The sequence below is a fragment of the Mesitornis unicolor genome, unplaced genomic scaffold (assembly GCF_000695765.1).
Source record: "Mesitornis unicolor isolate BGI_N332 unplaced genomic scaffold, ASM69576v1 scaffold5659, whole genome shotgun sequence".
NCBI lineage: Eukaryota > Metazoa > Chordata > Aves > Mesitornithiformes > Mesitornithidae > Mesitornis > Mesitornis unicolor.
Window position 1 is genome coordinate 1 of NW_010207857.1, and position 22,144 is coordinate 22,144.

The window sequence follows — 22,144 nt, forward strand, 5'->3', positions numbered from 1 at the left end:
GTGGAGGCGGAGGGGTAACGCAGCGGTTCGGCCCCGAGAGCCGCGGAGCGGGGGTGAGGGTGGTGCTCGCAGCATCCCCGCCGCCCTTCCCGCAGTGCCCCTCGGCCTGTTAAGTTCGCCCCATTCTCAATATTTCAGTTTTAAAAGTGTCTCCTCCCCTCCCTCCCCACGTCCTCCTCCCAGTTCCTTTTCTCGCTGAAGAGAGGAGGGACAACGAGTGAGTATTGCTCGTTTACTTTCTTGGCTCATTTGAGGGGGTTTTGCTTTATTATGACTGAAGTACCTTGCTCTGGTTTCCCCCGGTATCCAAAGGGGGAGAGGAAGAGTTACGAACTGTAGATTCGGTATGATGGCCTTCTTATGGGAGCCTTGAGAAATTACCAGAGATGGGTAGGAAAAAAGAAAAGTTCTATTGTACCTGGGAAAGATCAGTGGTACTAAAGTCAGTGGTAACACAATATGCTTAATTTATCCTTGGGATGATTCTTAAGGTGCTTCATATTTGCAAAATCACTTCAGAATTGTGCACTTAGCCTTTAGTGAGAGATACTGCTAATATTTAACTAATTCTTGACAAATTAAGTATTTTTAAATAATATTGGTCCCATTTGTCCAGGTGAATTTTCTTGGTCTGCAGGCAAGATGGTTTTTTTGAGACGTGTTAATTGAATTATGCCGTCTTGGTTGATGCCTTGTAATTTCTTGCCTTTTGGGGATTCTTTAAAATTTGGTGGCAGTACAGTGGTGGGAAACCTTACTCAGTGTAGAGAAATAATAAAATTGATTAGATTATTCCATCTTTCTGTTAATCATTTGGTATGATACAATCTGGAAAAAAAAAGTGCCTCCTAAACAAGGTATTCCCTGGTGAAGTTCCCTCTAAGGGGAAATAAGATTGTGTGAGGAAGTGCTACTGCTTAGAAAATAATGCACTCCTGAACTTAATTGGTTTAGTTGTATTATGTATGAAATACACAACAAAATAAAGTACAGAAACTTAAAAGTTAATTGCACAAACCACAGACCCTAGACTGATGGATATTTCTGATATAACAAGTAGTATCTTTTTTCTCAAGCTGTATTTGAGAATCCAGATCCAGGACTGGGGGGAAGGTGGGGAAAATTATTTTTACCAATGATCTAGGCAGAAAAAATGAAGGATTCTTTTGAAATTGTTGAAGCTTGCTATTCATGCCATGCCTCTTTTGTAACAAAAGTACAGTGTAAAACAGAACAAAACAAGAAAAAGAAAATTCAGCCCTTGATAACTGTCATTAATGCTGACTGAAAGAGTTGTATTTCCCCTGCCCTCTTTTCACAGAGTGGATGTGGCTGTGATAAGGACAACTTGTCATCTTAGAAAACAGACTTTTCAAGACTGCCAACCCAATTAGTGAAAGTGATAAATCATTAGGAAAAGAAATAGAAAAGGATCCATTCGACTATTCTGCCTGCTTATCAGTGTAAGCTCGTTTCATTTGTTTTTCAAAAGACATTGTTTTGCTAAGGTTACAAAAGTGCATATTGTTTTTAAGGTATTAAATTTGATATTTGAATGAATCTTTCACAGCTCAGTATTTGATTAAACCTGGCTTTTGCAAATTATCAGCAAAGTTCTTTTGGCTGCTTCAGATCACTGTAGACAAAAAAAAAGACATCTTTCTTTTCAATGAAAAATACCTTTTTATTTTAACAGTACTAAGGCAAAAGTACTTTTTTTGAACTATAATCATAGATATACTGCTGTACTCAGCCAGAATCTTGTACTGGGAATATAATTTAATGAGAACATTTTACATGTAATTCAAATTTATTGCCTATAATGTTCAAGTTCTTCATGTCATTGCATGCCTTTAACATAGCTGTGCACATGTACAGATATGCCCATGTAGCTATTTAAGCTATTTACTCAGCACATTTGCACATTACAGACAAAAGATAGATTTTCTTCCTTTCTGTCAGCTAGTGATTGTCAATGCACACTAACTTTTAATACGTTTCGGCATAGGATAAATTTGTACAAAGAGATGAAATCCATGGCAAAATTCCGGTTGGACTCCCTTAAGCTGATTGATTAATTTTGCTTTTTACATATATTCAGACAAGATTGGAAAAGCTAACTAAATGCTTATTACATGGTCTGATGAGAATGGAGTTCCTCAGCAAATCACTGGAAAAATGGATTTAAGGTGATCCAACTTGCTAGAAATGTAGAGGCGGTTAAACTTAGTGTGGATATTTATCAGTTGTGATAAATGATCAATTTTTTCTTTTTTTTTTTTGGGGGGTGTCTACTGGTAGTTATTCAGTAACAGGAAAGTCCTCTTACATCTGATACGTCTGTCATTTATTTCTCCCTTTTTGAGTTTGCAATAGGAGGACATTAAATTTAATAGTCAAATACAATATGCAGAAGTAAAAATAATTTTAAATGACAGGTTTTATTTGCACAAGAAATGACCTATTTCCAGGCTGTTTTGTTTCAGTGCTTTCACTTCCTTTCCAGTTAAAGTTTTGGTGCTTCTGAGATGATTTGACCATTGTTCTTTGGAAAATGGATAATAATTTTATATATTAAAAAGAACACTTTCAGGTTTTGTTGCATTGCTAGACAAGTGGGACCCTTCAGTCTTCTTTGAAATGGATGACAGAGAGCTGAGGCGCTACAGGCAGAGGAGAGAACCTGTATAATTTAAGTGCTGAAGGACAGGATGCAGGCAAGGCAAAATGGTTTTGGTGTTTTGTTGATAAACCAGTAGAGTTTCTGTCCAGCATGTTTTGGAGTCTTTGTGCAGTCATTTACCAGACTGGTGGTTTCATCAAGTGGGTGACACTGCCGGTGGCTCCGTGCTGATGCTCAGGTCTCCAGAGGTTTCTAGCTGATGCCACAGGAAAATATGTAACCTCCTGCCTGAAGGCCATGTGGCTGCAGACTGCTGTACCTGAGTAGACACTGCGGGACCCAACATGGGTATAAAGTTATCTCTGGGATTTTGCTATGCCGGGCTTTTCTTGCAAGGAGTGATCAGCCCTAAAATGTAAAGCCTCAGACTTGGGCCTATGTGAGAAACCAGTATTTCCCATAGATGGTACTTTTTAGGACAAGGATGTGTCTAAGAGTATTTTCCTGATATGGCTAGATTAACAGAGTGGATGAGCCAGTTAGGATAGAGCAGGAGGGACAAGTGACATGGGTTTCTTTTTCTTTCTTGGTATCATTTCATGCCTTTTTTTTTTTAACACAAGTCTCAACAGAAGCATTGTTGTATTTTTTAATCTTTCATCCACTCAAGTATCCTGTGATTTGAGTATTTTATTTGTATTTACTATATTTCTATATAATACATATATAATTTAATGTGTACCTACTTGCTTCATGTTACTCTTTTAATTTTCCAAACCTCAGACATTGAGTTAACAGAGATGCTGTGCTCCAGAGGGTTACAATGTTGCAGTTTATTCATATAAGTGTAACTTTTTTTTCCTAAGATTCTAGCAAGTTCATCTTTATAAAGGAAAGCAGAAAATGAGGTGGGATGTGAATAGATGTACCTAATAATCTTTTGCTATTGTATTCTTGAGGAGGTTTTACTTTTATAGATGCTGGGGCAGGGAAGATAAAGAATGCAATTACTTGATGCCACTACTCATCATCTCATTTAAATTACATATATGGACGAACAAACTGATATAAAGATTTCTTTCCCATATAAAGGTTAAATATGTACTTGAGGTGAGATTGAGAAAACCAAGCTGATCGGTTGTGCAAAGGAGACCTATAGTCTGTTGTCTTGGTGTTTATTTTTTTGTTTTGCAGTCATTTTTACATGCATTTGCTCCTTACCTGGTTTATTTTAGATAGGTTAGGAGTTCATTTTCCCGGCTAAATTGTGTGATCATGGGAAAAGATGAAGTATTAAAACATTCATAGAACTTAAAAGCTCAGCACTTGCTTTCTGTCTTTATTAATACCCTACGTTTACTGCCTGTTTTTAGGAATGTAGAGCTGAGTGGAACAAATGAGATTATTCTGTTTCTTTTCATTGCTGCTGATTGAACAGGAAAACTTGAAAAAATTGTTTTGATGTCATTGCTATATAATTTTTTTGTTCTTCTTGTTTAGAATTAAACTTAAGATCAGTAAGGGAAGCTGACTTGAGCAGAAACTTTTCTGACCTACTTTAGTGAAGTATGAGTGGTGGTAAATGCATTTTTGGTCCCCTGTGTTTTGCCAGCAGAGGCAGCATTGCCCAGAGCAGTGCCAGAGAACAAGGTTGTTGATATATGTTAGCCTAAACAGGAGTCACATGTGTTTTTCTGTAGTACTTAAATAGGCCAGTTGGTTGAGTGGGTAAGTAGAATATTTTCTTAAGATTGTTGAAGGGTTGACGTCGGAGTATGAACGATAGTAAAACAATATTTAATGTAATGTTCCCCCCCAGCTCTCAATGTAGCTTTGACATCTAGTTAAAGAAAAATGTTGGAGCTAACTGTAAGGTGTGTGTTTTACATTTTGTGCATAATTTCAAACATCATTATGGCAGTACTTTTTCAAAGGCAACAATCGGTATGGGTGGTGTGCTGTTTAGTCTTTTTCAGTTTTAGAATGCTTTTTAATTGTTTCTGTTGGTTCTTGTCTGCTTGCATTTTCAAAATGCAAACTAAATGGAAAAACATAAAATAATCATGTATAAATGTCTTTCATAGGTATTTTTGAGCTGACTTCTTTCATCGAAGACTAAGATTGGTAAAATCATGGATATATACGCCAGGGCTCAGGGCAATCGAATGAAGCCAAAAATATCTGTGAAAAAGGTATTTATCTGTATTTTAAAAAATATTTCAGAGCTTTTTAATCTTTATCACAATAGTCTAATGATGAACCAAGTGAACTGGTAGGTTTGGTTGGGTTTTTTGGGGTGTTTTTTCTTTATATGTTTTAATTTTGGTTGTCTAACATTTCAGGGATGCAAAGAAACTGCCTTTGCTTTATGCTTTGGCATATTTAGCATAGTAGAACTGGGAGAGTAATTTAAGGAAGGGGTGTATGCTTTTGCCTTTGATTTTTGTTTTAAGGTGATGTGATGAAATCATGATGTATTTATTTGCTAAAATTTGCCTTGTTTCTTGGTGTATAACTTTGAGTGCAGATTTTTCAACTTTATATGTAATAAAATATAAATATGTGGTATTTATTGAAAATGGTGCTGTGAAGTCTGCGTTAAGGCTTACTGTAATATCCTTAGACTTTGGTTTCTTGACTGGCTTATCCTTGTGTTTATATGAACTTCTAGGCAGGGCTTTGGTGAAAAAGAAAATGTCTTATGAAAGATACTAGTGGGATTTTTTAACTGTATTTATTTATTCTAATAAATTTTGTCACTTCTCTTCCTCAAATTTTCTTGCAACTTCTGTAAATGCTTACTCAAATGGAAGTTGCAGTTTATCCTGAAGGAACAAATTTATTTATCCAATCATATTCTGAAAGTTGTTGAATACAGATGAGTATTTTTCTAGGTTGTTCCTGGTTACTAATAAATTCTTTATCTTCAAGTGTGTGCAGTGCTTAAGAGGATAAACTGAGCAAGGAAGTATCTTGTCACGCGAAATTTCCATTACTTTATTCCATTAGGAAGCTTACTTGTTTTAAGAAAACAGTGTCAGTGGTATAGGTCCTGTAGAAACTGCTCGAAGGCAAAGGTAAGCATTATGGGGCTACCAGGCATGTAGTCAGTTGTTCTGGGTCCTGAGGTGGAATGTTAACTGCCATACGTTAAGCCGTTTGTAATTATGGGTGATATTCTTTCACTTCAATGCGCACAGTATAAAAGGCTTTATTTTCTTGATTTATGAGAAATCTCTGCTCAGATAGAGTTCTCAACCACGGTCTAGTAATTCTGCATTCTTAACTTGAACATAAACTGGATTTTAAAGGACTTTTTTAGTCTGCCCTTTGTTTTTTCTCTTCAGTTTAAAAACCAAAACAAATCGACAACCCCTCCCTAGGTTTGTAGAGCTTTGGGTTGCAGAAACATCTTTCTAATAATGCCAGTGACCAGTGATTCCTCACTGATTCTAGTGGTTGGCTAAAACGTTTGCTCTGTGAACTGCTCTGTTAATTGTCATTGAGAGTTCTGGACTGTGTGGTTCTAGGAAAATGAATTCGACCCTTCACAGGTGTCTTGCGGAATTCTGCATTTTCATACAGGCAGACTCCCATATTTTGATCTGTGGCTGCCTCCTCTTGATTTTTCCCTGAGAGATGGCTATGTAAGTTATAGCATGAAACTTTCAGTTTTTCTCACAGAGACGGGCAATAGGGTGGTCAGAATCACGCTATGTTTCGTCTTCTGTTCGCAGCTTGCGATCTGATTCATGTCCTCTTTGCAGTACTTTGTAATACTTAACAGGAATCGTTGCAATAGTAGCTCCTAAAAGTCAGTGCACAGTTGCGATAGGCACATTTAAAGCCTAAGATTCTGTTTTTACAAAATGACTTCAAAATATTCAGTCTTTAAATTTTAGAGCACATGAAATAAGGAAGAGCTATTTTGTTACTTAAGAGCAGAGCAATCATGATTCTCCAGCACTGGACTTACTTCTTTGTAGATTGTGGCATCTTACAGGTTTGTGGGTCGCTTGAAATGTTAAGAGAGCAGTTGTTTAAAATAGTTCTTGAGACCAATTAGTACCGAATTTCCTTCAATGTACTGTGAAGGATCCATAGATAATGACTTCTTCATTTGCTGACCACAGAAGGGACAATACAAAACTTTGAATTTAATTTTTTTAAACCTGCTTTAGCAGAGGGAGTGGACTAGATGATCTCCAGAGGACCCTTCCAAGCTCTACCATGCTGTGATTCTGTGAATTGCTCATTTGAGCTAGAGGCATGACAAGGATTTTCATTGTTCAGGCCTGTCTTGCTCTGCGCATGTTTGAGGATGCTTGTGTTTTTCCCCTCGTACGTCTTAGTGAGTTCAAAATCTGTGCTTGCTATTGAAATAGGAGTTTTTGTGAGGCATGTGACTTTCAAATTTCTTTGAGGAAGGAGTACACAACCCTAGCAAGTAGAGTTTATGGATTGCTTGGAGCTTTTTGCCGATATATATTGGAAGGAATCATTTGGTATTTATAAAAGCAAATTACATTGTTTTGTTAATGATGACCTCTTTTCCTTAGCTATACTGAGCTCATAGTCTTGGGAACTTGCTGGTTTTCAAGTTTTTATGTAGTTGCATGTCTTCTAGACAGGGGTTGTGAGAGAACTTGCTTTCCTTGTCTGTTGGATAGGAGGATTTCTCTGAAATCGAGTCCAATTCTCTGCTGTCACAAGCACCGTTTTGATAAGAATATGAAAAAGTTACTAAATATAGTCTCACAATTAATGGGGGAAGATTAAAAAAAAAAAAACCACCACCCTACTGCTGTTTCTAAGTCTTTTTGAACCACACTGCTGTAATAGCTAAGAAACTTATGAATTCTAGGCTGCAGCTATTCGCAGCAAATTTATACCTGTTTGTTCATCAATCTCATTCTTCATCTTAAACTTTTTTTTTTTCTTTTACTGATGTTCACCCTCGTGATGTTTTAACATTTGGTGATCTGTCCTCCGGTAGCCTTGGTTTTTGGAAACTGTGTAAACTAAGGTTTTAGTATGCTTTTATATGAAAGCCTCTGCATTCCAGCGATTATCCTTCATAGTCCTACTTTCTGTGCTTGTTGTCAGTTAATCTTCTTTTTACATGTGGATGATACTGTATGTGCAATTATACAGGATGTCCTTCTCAGTGACTCCGATGATGCCAGTTCTTTCACTAAAGGATGCATGCTAGGATCATGTTTGCTATTTTCAGTGCTGTATCACACTGACCATTGATTGCTATAATGTGATCAAGAAATCGACTCAGGTCTTTCATTTCCCAACTTGTGAATTCGCAGTTCTATTATAAAGCTTGCTTTTAGTTTTTACAGATGTAGCTTTGTACTTCCTATGGTTGCATTTTCAAATACTCTCATGCTGAGGAAGTCCTTCCTGTATGATTTGCTCTTCTTCCTCTTAACTGACGACACCTGCTTACTTTGAATTATCATCAGATTTCATCTATGTATTTACTTTTTTTCTCCTATTAAATTTATTAATGATGATAATGATGCTTGACTTCAGTCTCAACATAAATTTTGAGGAAGTTGGTTACTGATGTACATCTGCTATATCCTCAAAGAACTCCTTTATTATTTCCATTCAGGCAAATTCTTCTTTGCCAGAAACAGCTCTTTTTGTAAACTCTTCGTTCTTGTTTCGTTAATTCTTCATGTATTTCAGTGTAAATGATCTATAGAAGTCCAGATAGATGAGATCTTTTCTCTATGTGCCCGTTAATTTCCCTATCTTTATTCCTTCTATATTCTGAAGTTTTTTATATTCATTAATGTGATCTTAAAACCATGCATCATTTCCTTCCTCCTCCTTTTTAAATACAGGTGTTTTATCTCTTCAGTTATGTAGTGCTGCCATCAGTGTGCTGCCAGGCCTACATAGTCTTGTATGCTGGCTCTTCCAGACCTGACAGAGATTTTTCCGATTGATGCATCTTTGTTCTTCTCCCACTTCAACTTAGTATTCTCAGAAATCTTGAGTTTTCCTTCACCTCAGTAGTTCCTAATACCATATTCCAGTTCTGTTTATCCATCCTGCCTTTCAGGATGTCAAACTAGGGAGAAGTTCTTGCCTACAAATAAGGTAATAGTTTGCAGCCTTAGAAAAACCTAACTACTAGGAAATAATGATGAGCCCTTCTTAAAGTGGATCACTATTGGTCTGCAGAAAATTAGCGGGTCTCATTGTATAGCTTTTTTAAAAAAAGTACTATTTTGAGTGCTGTGACTGATTAAATTATTGTTGAAGCTGAAAATAAGACAGTTCAACATGATTGATTTCACAAATGACTTTTGTGTGAGATCAGTGGGCGAATTACTGAGAGTGAGCAAAATTGGTTTTGCAGCTACTTGTAAATTTGAAAGATCCAGAGAATCAAAGAGAAACACAGTCAGCATATTTTGGAAAGTACAAAGATTTATTATTAAAGCGTTCAGGTAAATTGCAACTAAACATGCAAGGACAAGGGAATAGATGAAACTGGAAATTAGACAAACAGTTCATTAATTTATTTCATGTGACCCAGTAGATGCCTTAAATGCATTTCAAAATAGTTCAGCTGTTATTTTTCCATAAAAATTACTGTTTTGGCTGCTTTAATGTCATTTGGCCTTGGCTGACCAGCTGGTAGTCTGGGCCTTGTTTGCTGTCATTCTGAAATAGGTCTTAGTAACTTCATGGATCCTGAAGTGAAGTTTCTGTTTTGCTTTTGTCTGTTCGTTCTAGAAATGCTTTCATAATTTTGTGTTGCCATGAGCACAAGCATGGTATTGCTGGTCATGCTATAATAATTTGGCTGCCCATGTGATGGTACTTGGTATCACTTTCTCTATGAGGAGCAGGGCGGGGAGGGAGAGGAACTTTCTTGAGATTTAACTGTGATATGCAAGATCACTTTTTACCATAAAGGGATTGTGTTTGCTGTGGGAGTATCAGAAATGCAAAACCACTCTCCGGCTAAATTTGGCTATCTGGAATTTTTACTATTGTTTAAGAAGCTATGCAGATTTGAAATAACTTGTCATTAGTTGGACACACTGATTTCTCACTTCATTTTTAGCATGGCAATCATGTATAGAATAAACGACCAGATTAACAATTTATAACCATATTGTGATCTTATTTTTCTTCTTAACCTTACCACCTGCTAGAGAACATGACAATTATAAAATAAAAAAAGATTACTAACTTCATAAAGAAGTGAAAGGATGTTGTCTTTTTTTACAAGCTAAGTGAACCAGTTTTTGCTGTGGTTCTGCCTTGTTTGACTTCAGATACCAGTGATGATAATTCTTTTGTTCTGCTGCACTTTGTTACACTGGGAGAAAGTCTTAGATTCTTAAGCCTTTTTTAGCCATCTGTGGGTGCTTGCTTGTCACTATAAGTGTACATATAAGAAATGTGACAAGAAGTATTTGAGTTTACATGATTAAGTTACAGTTGTTTCATATTCTTCAAGGAATGAGAAAGGAGAATGTGTGTGGATTTTTTTTGTTTTCTTTTGGTTTTTTTTGTTTGTTTGCTTTCTTCCTCTCTGACTTTTGAAGCCACCTTCATTACGTTTCTTTGGTAAATTTGCTTTTCATCAATTTTAAGGAAAAGCTGATGGAAAAGTTCCATGTACAGGCTTTAATGCAAAGAACAGATTGGGTTTCTTCTTAGATTAATCTGTTTCTTTTTTCCATATCTGCATGTTCTCACTTTTTTTTTTAATACAGAATGGTCAGCTTCTTTTGGAATAAAAATATTGCTTAAAGAAGACAACTTAGCTGGTTCAGTTCTGTGTCCTGAAGTAAATTTAAACTTCAAACGTTGTGATTTCTATATGAAGTAATTTGAAATAGTACCTGGACTAGAGGAGGAGAAGGGGAGAGATGGAAGGACCCTGTATCAAAACTTGAAAATGAATTTTTTTTGTTTATATTTTTAAATTGTTTTTCAGAGTTTTGGTGAAGGTGTACTACACTCTATGAAGTCGCTGCTACACAGCAGAAAAGAGTTATGCATTGTATCAGCAGAGGAATGTCTTAATCGGGAGGATCAAGATAATTTTATTGAGGTTTGGCAAAACTTAACCATTTATTTATATTTTGTGACTATGATAGAAAATTATTTAGCTTGAAGCCATACAGGAAGTTGCAGGGTAGTAAATGTGAACAATGCTGCAAGTTACTGGCCGTAAAATCTGTACCCCCTATTGTCATTCTTGAATTCAGTCACTGTAGTCTTGAAAGGAGCTGTGACATTTCAGATGACATTTCTCTCCTTTATAGAATTTGTGAAACTAAAAACCTAAAATGTGTAGATAGATGATTTTGTAAGAATTGTATAACTGGGTGTATTGGATTTTGAGCACTTCTGTGAGCCACGTTGTAGAGAACATACCCTCAAAAAGTAGCAGAACATTTTGATCTAGCTCTGAAGATAAGTTAGTGATTGTCCTTGTTTTCTCTGTGCTCGGCACTAAATGCTGAAGCCTCAACATTGCAGATCTGGACTTCTTTTACATTAATAGAGATGCGCCAAAAGCTGGACAAGGTCTGGAGAGAAGTAGCAGTATCCTGTAGCAGACAGCTAACAATGTGTGTTATATGCCTGTAATGATGGTCCCTATGGAGAAGGATAGCTGACTACATTACCTCAAGCAATTAAGAGCCCTGTGGTTGAAATGTAAGAGGCTCAATATCCTGCCACAGAACAGGTATTTTTTTTTTCTTATAAAAAAATCTAGGGGAAGACACCTATATACAGACTAATGTTAAAAGAATGTAATTAGGACCGCAAAGATAATTACTCAGACTTAAAAAATCCCAGAATTTAGGCTTCCTGTAGCATTTTAATTCATTTATTCTGTACCTGTGGGTTATGATAACCTCCAAATACAACATCTCATACACTAGTTTTAGTTTAAACAAAAGGCTTGCGTTAAGGACTATTGGTTTTTCTGTCTCCGTGGCCTACTCCCCCAGCAGCTTTTGAACTGGTATACTAATTTCAGACACGTTCAAGGTCTTAAAAGGGGATTATTTTTTTGTGAAATTTGGGCTCAAAATGAAATCCAAAGCGGTGGTGTCACCGAGGCAAAAATAGTCAGGCTCAGCCATGGTGTGGTCTCTTTGGCAGCAGTCTGCTGGCCCATCAGTATACACATTGGCTCGTTGGCCTTCAACTGTGTGAAGCTGTACCTCCTGCCCTTGCTTGCACAATGAGTTATCCCCTGGGAGAAGGAAGGGCTTGGAATCATTATCTTGCGGAAGCAGAAAGGCCATGTAAGAAAACAAAAGAGCAAACACCCATGAAAAAAACAACCTACCAAAAAAAAAAACCCCAAACCCCAACAACAACAAACACTAAAGCTTCCCAAAAATGTTCTTCAGAGAACTGTTTTTATTTTTCCAAGTCCTTTAAATTATTTGCTATTTTGCCTTTTCTGTGGAGGAATTCAGTTCATATTGTTGGTACTGTACAGATAAAAAGATGTAGAAGTTGAAAGAGAAAAGATTTAGAAGTTGAAGGGTACGTTGCTTAGAGAGGATTGTTTCATACTTGACACAGTGCTGGAGACTTGTAATTTGTCTGGAGCTATTTGGAATGCCACTGTGAGGCATTGTTTCATTTATAAGTTTGTCAAAATTGAAATAAGGTTAAGTGGATGTAAGCAGGAAGATCTTCTCTGGGGGCACAGTAGATTCCCAGCATGAGACCCCCTGAAATAAACAAGTCAGCGTTTTTAATATTTTAGTATGATTTCATTTTAAAACAAAGTTTGAGGGTTTTTTTTGTTGGTCAGACATTGAAAGAACATATTCAAAACTCAAATACAGTTCAAAACAGAATTCTTTTTCAGGCATTTTGTTTTCTAGATTTGTCCCTTTCATAGGTTCTCTGTATGCACAAGCAAGTAGCTGAACCAGTTAATAAGTGATGATAAACATAGTGCTGTTCTTTGCTGTTTTTAAACTTGAGAACCAACTGACTACAGTAACAGGGAGCAGCTGCTACAAATTTAGTGAGAGCTGTGACTTCAATACATAAAATTCAGCCTATTGCATAGTGACCTGAAATAATTGAGTCCAAGCCATGTCAAACTTAAGTCCAAACATCAATGGAAGTGTTCGGTCTTTGTGCTTTATTCCCTTTCTATAACATGGAAGCAAAATTTATTTTCTTACAGTCTTTGAAGAAAAAAATAAAAAGAAAATTAATGCTTTGGGTTTTTTTGGAGCATGCAGAGACATTGTTGATTTGTCATTAGGAAAATACTAAAAACTGACATGTGAAACAAAGTTTGGGTGGTGAGTGTGAAATAGATCATGATCTGACACTGAGGAATTGAAGGTAAGACAGAATACTGATTCTCTTTGGTCCGTTCATGTTGAACGATAGAAGACACCTGTAGACAGAAGAAAGGGTGAATATGTGATAAAATACCACCCCTGTCCACAAGCGCAAACAACTGAGGTAAAGCTGACATTTCTGTCGTATTCCAGGATCCTGAGCCTGACAAGACCTTTTTTTGAGTTTGAATATTTTAATTCTTTTACTTTAGAGGTTTATCTACTTGGATATTGCATGCAAACGTGTGGCTTCACTAATCTGTTGTGTTTTGGCCTTAGGCAAATCAATTTACATGATAAATTGTATAATGTGTTGGCATTACGCTCTCGTCACTGTATCCAAATGCATCACAGTTACTTAGCCTGGACACATATCAAAATGAAACTCTTCTGTATGTGTCCAGCCTGAAGCAAGGACAGATGAGCAAAATCATGTTTATTTTAACAGCTGTAATGACTTGTATGTGTTGCTCAGTGTACACCAGCCAATAGGCCACTAGAAAAATTTCTTTGTAGTGCATTTTAGATGTTGTATATGCTCTTTAGTTTGATCTGACCTTTCACAAGTCAGATTGTGTAGCAGTGCTATTCTTTATGTAAGACATCGTGCCACTGTTTGGGCAAGCTATGCTACCCTTAAGGTATGGTTTTCATTGCATTAAAATGAAGCTTTATGGTAAAGCCTGCAGAATTTTTAACTGTTAAATATCTGCAGAAAACTAAAAAGTTCTTTTCTGTATTTCAGTATGTTCATGTATTTATTTTGCAGCTTACATTTATAGCTTTTGCTGAAGAGATGGGTACTGCTCATTTGCAGGTACAGTATATGCCTATTTATATTGGAAAATAATGTTCTTCAGCAATGGTGATTTCTTCTTAGTAGTACCTAATTTTTCAGATGGAGGAATTTTGGTGTTTGAGAAATAAAATGTATGTCTTGAGCATTTAAAAACCTAAGTTTTAAATATCATTGAAGGGTTGAAAAATAATGATTTTACTATGATTGTCAATGTTTTATATGTATTTAAAATATTACCTGGGACAGTCTTTGTGTTAGAATGGTCTGGAACAGCTTACTTTGTGTGTGTGGGGATCTGTTTTGTGTGTGGGCTGTTTGGGGGGGCACATTGATTGGTTGTGATTTTGTGGTTGTGGTGGGTTGTTGTTGTTGTTTTGTTGTATTAAACCTTTGTGTACCAGTATTTTGGTTTGTAACCTTCTCCTTAGTAGAGTTGTGCTTATTAATACGGTGCAATTGTCATCCACAAAGCCAAAACTTGCTTGAATTTGCTGGCTGTGAATTGCTGGTGGGCGTCCAGGAGTCAGTAATACGGTTATGCCTTAAGGTATTATTTTGGAGAGTTAGATGACAAAATACTATTTTAAAAGGGGAAGTATAGCAACCTAGTGGGATTGTGCCATGCTGTTTTAAGAAGTTAAGGATTTAATCTTCCTGTGCAGTTTACACATCAATATACCTTTTACTCTGTCTAGATCTTAGTAGATAGAGATTGCTGTAACAGTTGCTGATTTTTAAAAAAGCAAGACAGAACCTCCGAATGCATTTGTGTTAAAAGTTTAATCAATGTTGCTAATTAATCAAATTATAATAGTGCTAGACTTGCTTTCAAGTATGGGTGAGAACTATTCAGTTGTCTAGAGAGATTTAGAGAAAATTCTGCTGAGTAGGTTTGTGGAGACTTAGTTTGTACTGTATGGACCAGTAGCGTTGAGACTGTTTAAAAAAAAAAACCCATGAATCTTTCATAGGCCTTTTCTATATTAGGTAACTCTAAAAGTTATCCAAGGTCATGCTTGAAGAAGTGCCTTATCCCTGGTTTTGTAATAGTGGGCTAAAACAGCATTCCAGTAAAGCACATTAAGAGCATATGGAGGTCCATTGAGAATCATTATTAGCTGAGTTCACACTTCTCTTCATAGTTTTGTACCTTGCAGGATGTGCAGCTGCTTTTCGGTGCTTACAAAATTCACCTTTGTGACTTGTAAGCCTTTTCTGGCCCATGAGGATCAGGGGAATTTCTTTTGGTAGAAGAATGAGCTGGAGATGAGCGTGGACTGAAATAAAGCTTGTTTACATGAGCTTTACACCACAGTTTGAGAGAATAAGTGAAGGATGGGGCAAGAAATAGGGAAGAGAAGAGAAACGTTACCAAAATTAGCAACTGTTACTATCTAGGGGGCACATGAGGTCAAAATCATTATCATTTCCATGTTATTTTTTTTCACTTTGCGTTCTCAATGTGTTTGTATATTTAAATCAGGATTTGGCAGCTGTTTCTGTAGAGCTTCCAGATGTTCTGAAATCGCTCCAGTTGAGCAAACTAAAAGAAAATGAGGTTGTATTTCTTAAAGATGTAAAGAAAACGTTGGTTAAACCTTGTGTCATGAAACATCAGGTAAATATTTTGTCTTTTTGCATGTCTTAATTACAGAAGCGTTATATTTGGTCTCATATAAAGAGTTTAGTCATAATCACACCTTCTCTTGCTTGTGTTTTTGGGCCATCTTAGCCATTGTAGTATTAATATTGTTATATTTGTTCAGTTTCTTTGAAATGAATGTTAGAAAATCTCAAAATAAGCTAGGTGCTTCAAGCATTGTGTTATTTAACAAATATTTAATTGTAGTGCTGATCCCAGCTAGTCTATAGTCCCTTTTGCTGCCAGTTTGGAAAGAAGATGAAACTTGTCAAGTTACCTATCTTTGCTTTGCTCAGATATGGCTTTCATCCTTGGCAGACTTTTATTCTTGGAACCGAGGTGCCAAAAATTGAGAATGTCAGGTGTTCATAAAACTCAGTGGGCTCTTTCCATATTAAAAAAAATATTTACAATTGCCCATGTTGTTAATAAGATAACTTCCATTATTTTAATTTCCAATATTATTTCTGTTATTAGCATTGTTTTCAATTATATTATTTTCAATTGTAAATGTTATTAAAGCAAACTTCTCAAAGCTCTACTGGCTAATCATGTATGCTGAATTTAATTATGTTGTATATAAGGTAAAAAATACCTTGAAGAAGCAAATATCCTATAAACTGAAGCATAAACATGCTTTGAAGTACTGTGTTTGTCTACAGATTTAACGCTCATTCTTTAATTAGTAGATCCTTGAGTACGTATTATCAGGGTTGCATTACGCAGCCTTCTGTTTATTTTATTGCAATCATTTATTTGGAATGCAGAAGTTAGGAAAGTGAGTGATTTTAATGGTCACTCTACACAAACTGTTCCATTCATTTTCATATCTTTAAAATATGTTTAAATTGCTTACTATTCATAAAACTGCATTGAAGGAATCTCTTGTTACTCCTGGCAGTTGAAATCATTCCAAGGTTGTTATGTTTGTTTTCTTGTTGCTCTCTTTTTCAAGAATGGACTTCCTGAAGTGTTTTGTGTGATGAGACTGTCTCCTTCGTTCCCAAGGATCAAAGTTGATTACATATTTACCTTGTTGAGCAAGTATACCACAGGCATAAGATATGCAATGGAAATAAACTCATCACAGAAACATCAAACAGAGACATCCCATGGGGAAGATGATGACACGAATCAGTCAGTTTCTTCAATTGAGGATGATTTTGTCACTGCTTTTGAACACTTAGATGAAGATGAGCCTTCGAAGACACAAAGTGCTGGTAAGTTCTTGCCTGCTGTTGACTTGTAAAAGTTGTTTTTTGAAATTTAGGCTGTTGGTATTTTATGAGAAAAAAAATGTACTACTTTTTTACATCTACTACTTTAAACATGTTTTGTGAAGGGGTGTTATGCAATGGAAAATGTAACTGGTTTTGTTGTTCTTTTCACAACAGTTTATCAACTCACTAACCAAAGATTCTAATCTTGGTGTCAGATGCAGATCAAATAGTCTTGTTCTACTTTGTGTGCTAAAAATACATGAATTTGTCAGTGATTAGATTAGTATAATAAGATTTTTTAAAAAATGAAAGATTGCTTTAATCATGGAAGGTCAGCTAGCAGTTTGCAACAATAGCAAGCCAGCAATTGCCATCAAAATCTGTCCCCAGTTTTGTGTAGTTCTAGGAAAATTCTTGGGTTTGAAGCAGTCTCTCTTGCTTTTTCTTTTTTTTCAGGTGCATGCAGCTTTACTTCTCGAAACCATCGAGATGCTGCTTCACAGACCATCCCTGCTCAATCTCTAGAAGCTGTCAACTCTAAGATCGTTGTGGGTTCTGCACGTCGAAAGTCATCTGCCAGATCTTCTACTTTGATTGATATTTTGGGACTTAAGGAACTGTCCTCAGTAAAAAATTCAGTTACAACCTCAATTTCTGATCCTTGGATACAAAGGAGTTTCTATAAGCCATATAATCCTACTGATCAAGGTGTTAATTTTTTATGTAAAACATTGTTTTCCTCCTCTCCAGCTGAATCCTCTGAGTCAGATTGCTCCAGCCCAAGCCCCATCATCTTCTTAGATGAAGAAGGGTATCAAAAAAGCTTGAAGGCAAAACTTCAGCTGCCAAAAATTCCAGTAGTGAAAGATGGTATAGAGGATTCAGACTCAGAAGTTAGTGAATTTTTTGATAGTTTTGATCAGTTCGATGAGCTTGAACAAGCCTTTGAAAATTCTTGTAAAGTTATTAGGGATCCCATCCTAGGGAATCCCTCCCAGAAAAGGAGGACTGCGCATGAACAGTTGTCTTCTGCAAGTGTTACAATGAATCCTCAGAAATTCAAGTTTGATCGTCCCACTCTCCCAGCCAATGTAAAGAAACCAACTCCTCGTAAACCAGAATCACCATATAGCAGTGTCTTTGATGTTCCGGATTCCCCTCGCCCGGTTAAAACATCAGGGGAAGAGAACGGAGGCTTGTTCAGCCCTATTAGATCTTCAGCTTTCAGTCCACTAGGGAGCTGTGGTTCTTCTGAATGTTTATGTCGAATTAATCTTGGTGGAGATGGGACAGGTCAGAATCACCATGATGCAGTTCATAGTAGTTATTCAGCATATGCTGATAGTGTTTCATTTGAAATATTGGGTTCTGTTTTTCATTCTGAGTTCTCATCAGAACAAATATGTGCAGGAAATGACTCAAAACACAAAGGGATTGCTTTGAAGGAGAAGAAAGGTCAAGCTGCAGATCTCAAAATGAAAACTGGTAAGGAACCAGATAAACAAGCAACATCTAAACATAAGTCATTAATGATTAGAGATAGCATTCAAAAATTTGCAACTGAATTAGTTGAAAAAAGCTTTGGAAGTGCATTTAAAGACCTGCAAAAAGGCGTTTCTTCGTGCACCAATGCACTTTGTCATTTGGCTGCTAGGTTGACTTCTTCAGTCTTCCAAATGGCTTTTTATGAGATTGGAAGACGTCGAGCAATCTCCCTGAAGGAGCGTGCCATTAACGGGATAGCAAACTTTTTGGTGAGTGAAGCTATAACTGGTGCTTTGAAAGAACTGCGGCAGGTAAAGAAACAAATATTTACCAACACCGTTGCACGGTTTGCAGCAGACCTCGCTGAAGAACTTGTGTTTGAAGGAATCATGGAAGTATGCCAGTTTTCATATCCATCGACACCTACAGCTGCACAGCCTTCATCATTTGATTATGAAGACAAGGTGGTAAGATCCTATGCCAGAGATTTGTCTGAATCTGTCATTCAGGAGGCGTTCATTGAACTATCTCAGGTTGATGTGACCTTCACAACGCAAGCAGCCATTAGTGTTTCCATGGACAACATTAAATATGTGAGCGCAGAAAGTATGTTAGAGTCAACACGGACTTCCACAGTTTTTCCTAATTTTAATGATAGAGTAGCACTGAAGCAAATCCAGGATTCCAAGAAAGAATATACAGTTCAGCAAGCTCTATTTTGTACCTCTGGTGTTGTAAGTTCAATACCTGTGCCCTTAGCTGGAAGAGCTCTTTGTCAACGTCGGGTTTCCTCTGATACTTGTAAAGCAAAAGCATGCAGTTCTCCAAATTCTGGTGACAATGTGAAAATATACAGAGACTCCACTCATCCATTTTTCACAAGCAGAAAGAGAGAAGAGGAAGTCGCTTCTTTCAGAAATATACACCTAACTTCAGACTGCAGTGCTCAAAGTACTCCAAATACTCCATCACTCTTACATAACCAAAACAATACCAAACAAACAAGTAACGTATGTGGAATGAACAGTAGTTCAGAAATAGTAACTGCTTCAAAAGGCATTAATACTTTCTCTGGAACGATGGTAGATATGATAGTAAATGAAGCTTATGAAGCCATAACCTCATCTAGAGTAACAAAAGCAGTGGAAGAGTATACAGATTTTTTAACCAGAAAAATAATAGATAAAAAACCTTATGTGCAATGTGTTGGTGAAGACATCCCCGAGAATATGTTTGCAGATCGCTTGGCCAAGTATGTCATAAAACAGTCTGTGGATGAAAGTAAAGCTGTGTTATGCAACACTAGTGAGAATTTAGCGTGTAATGTGGGCTCACAGACTTATGCAGGTATTGGTAGAAAAGAACAGTGTGTGATAAAGAAGCAAGAGACTGAGAAACAAAGTACTGTTTCTACAATTACGGAACAACAACAGATGTCTTCGAGTAATCCATGTAAATTTCTTCTTACTCCAACTCATTCTGTGCAGCGTTTTTCAGAATCTAAAGACTGTTGGCAGGAACAAAAAGGACACAGGTTCTCTTCAAAATCACCTCCGCCTTGTTCCACTGTGACTTTTGCTAGGCGTGTTCTGGAGGACTTTACTGACCCAGAAAGCTGCTCAGTAGCATGCTTCAACAAGCCTTCAAAACCCCTTGATACTCAGAAACCATCGTTAGGACCTTTGACTTACAGGCAGGCTGATTGTTTTCTGCATGCAAATAGCTTTTCTTCAGTGGTGTTTGGGAGTGAAGATGCTTTGCAGATGGAAGATAAATCAAGTCTCAAACATGGAAATAGCTGTGCAATGCCTGGTACACCCCCACCAACTCCTTTAGTACCGTGTCAAGGTAGTTCTGAAAGAAACCTAAAAAAACTGTCTAAGAAACTGAAGGGAGAATTAGCAAAGGAATTTGCACCTGCAACGCCACCTTCTACACCATACAATCCGTCTGTTACTGGTTTGTCTGAAACTGAACATGGCTTTCTGGAAAAGGAGGAATTTATGCTGAAACTCATGCGGTCACTTTCTGAAGAAGTGGAAAGTAGTGAAGATGAAGATCATTCTGAAATGGCTGTTGAAAAAGATGAGCGTTTGGCAAAAACAATTCAGTATGCAGATCGCTTAGCTAGCCATATAATTTCACTAGCGACTGAAATGGCCGCTTCCCAGTTAGATGGTAAAACAAATGAAAGAGAAGCTGATAGCCAGGTTCGGTTAGGTATGCAAAACAAAAGATGTGGATATACTGCTTTTATGAGTATCCCAGGTGAGACTTGCAATTCCTTATGGAATTATGCAGGTGATATGGCAGGAAAAGTCATCAATGAGGCCAAGAAAATAGTGAAATCAAGGCATTGTAAACTGTTGAGATTGAAGCGGGTTAACTGTCAGATGGATTGCCTTTATCTGAGAAAAGGTGATAAAGATTATAGTTCAAAAGAACAGTGCGGTGTAGTGCGGGACCAGTGGCCGGGGGAGAGAGATTTATCTGTGCTTCCTTTACCACAAGGCTCAGACGTGACAGGTTTGACTTCCAAATACCCAAGCTGTGAAAGTGTGACTGATGAATACACAGATCACATTATTCGAGTTTTGAAAAGAGAAGGTGGTAATGCTGAACTGTTGTTGGATCAGTATGCTAGCAGACTTGCTTACAGGTCTATCAAATCGGGCTTGCAGCAAGCTGCTAGAAAAACCAAATTGAGATACAACAGAAAGACGTTTCCTGGGCACAGTGCACAAGTAAATGGTAAGCTGGAGCTGATCAAAGCAGTGAATAAAGATGCAGTACAGCAAGTGAAAAGCAGCATTCATCGCTGTGAAGACCAGACCTACGAGAGGGGTATCGGCACGCAGAGGACAGAATGCCCAGAGGTGTTACATTTTTCAGAATCCCTTGCTCGCAGCATCACTTGCGATGTCAGGAAGAAGTTGAAAACGTCGGGAACGTGTTTGCCAAAGTCTCTAACAGATTCCTGTCTATATAAAAAGTCTGAATTTGATGAAGTTACAGGGGATCTTACTAAAACAAGGTTTTCTAGGACATTTCTTCCTTTCTCCCCAGATCATAAACTGTATTACAGTACAGGCAGTTTAAATGAAAATGGCTACAGTGAAGGCATAATTCAAGCTATTGAACAATATGCTAGAAAAGTAGCAGATGATACTTTAGAAATGGGTTTAGAGTCGGCTGTTCTCCATGTGGCTGAAAACAGAAAAAACGGAGATAGGCTTTCATATACTGAGAAACTGTCTCCTTTTTTGGGAACTCTCTGTAGATGCTGCAGTATGAAGGAACATCGGTATTGTACAGAAAATACATCTCATCATCTACCCACGCAAGAATCCTCTGTTCCAGTGAGGCATTTTCTTCATTCTGGATTGGGTGGTGCCTCTCAAAAATCAAGAGTGTTTCAGCTCGATATTCCTAAAATTCACGTTGATGTAGAGCAGAAGACAGTGTTTTCTGACAAGGGAGCTGCTGCGGCCATAGAGAAAGCAGAAGGAGAGCAGAGTTACACAAGTCTGACAGCTGACAGTGGTATTGGACAAGATGGAGTCAGTTTTGCTGAAAGCCTTACTACTGAAATAATGACATCAGCTATGACTAATATTGGTCAGGCAGTTAACATAAGGTAATACTAATTTTCTCTTATTGGTTGCATTCCGCACCAGAAAAAGGATTTTTCATACAAATACATGCTGAGAAGGACTTTTTTTTTTTTCCAGAAATACGCATGTTGTTCTGTGTGTTTTCTTTTTATTCTTCTGATGCTACTTAAATGATTCAGAACTAGAAAAAAAAAACAACAAACTTTCTTCCACCTGTGGGAACTCGAAACCAAGGTTTCTCTGTATATCGGCACACATATGTTCCAGTGGGTGACTAATTAGTGGAATTATTTCAACTTCAAATGCTGTTATTACCTACAGTACAGAATAGTAGACCATACCCATTTTAGCTTGTGAAATAGTAATACAGTAGACAAGGAAATGACTT

At 37.1% G+C, this 22,144-nt stretch overlaps 1 protein-coding gene across 1 annotated transcript in view; it reads left to right on the forward strand.

Annotated features, from left to right (window-relative positions):
- Window positions 1–4,755: 4,755 nt before the first annotated feature.
- AKAP11 (A kinase (PRKA) anchor protein 11) overlaps window positions 4,756–22,144 on the forward strand; it is a 31,417-nt gene continuing 14,028 nt past the window's right edge. The window contains exons 1-6 of the mRNA XM_010192274.1: window positions 4,756–4,815; window positions 10,602–10,718; window positions 13,766–13,813; window positions 15,279–15,413; window positions 16,393–16,657; window positions 17,114–21,779. Coding sequence (XP_010190576.1) covers window positions 4,756–4,815; window positions 10,602–10,718; window positions 13,766–13,813; window positions 15,279–15,413; window positions 16,393–16,657; window positions 17,114–21,779 — 5,291 coding nt within the window. The remainder of the gene's footprint in view (window positions 4,816–10,601; window positions 10,719–13,765; window positions 13,814–15,278; window positions 15,414–16,392; window positions 16,658–17,113; window positions 21,780–22,144) is intronic.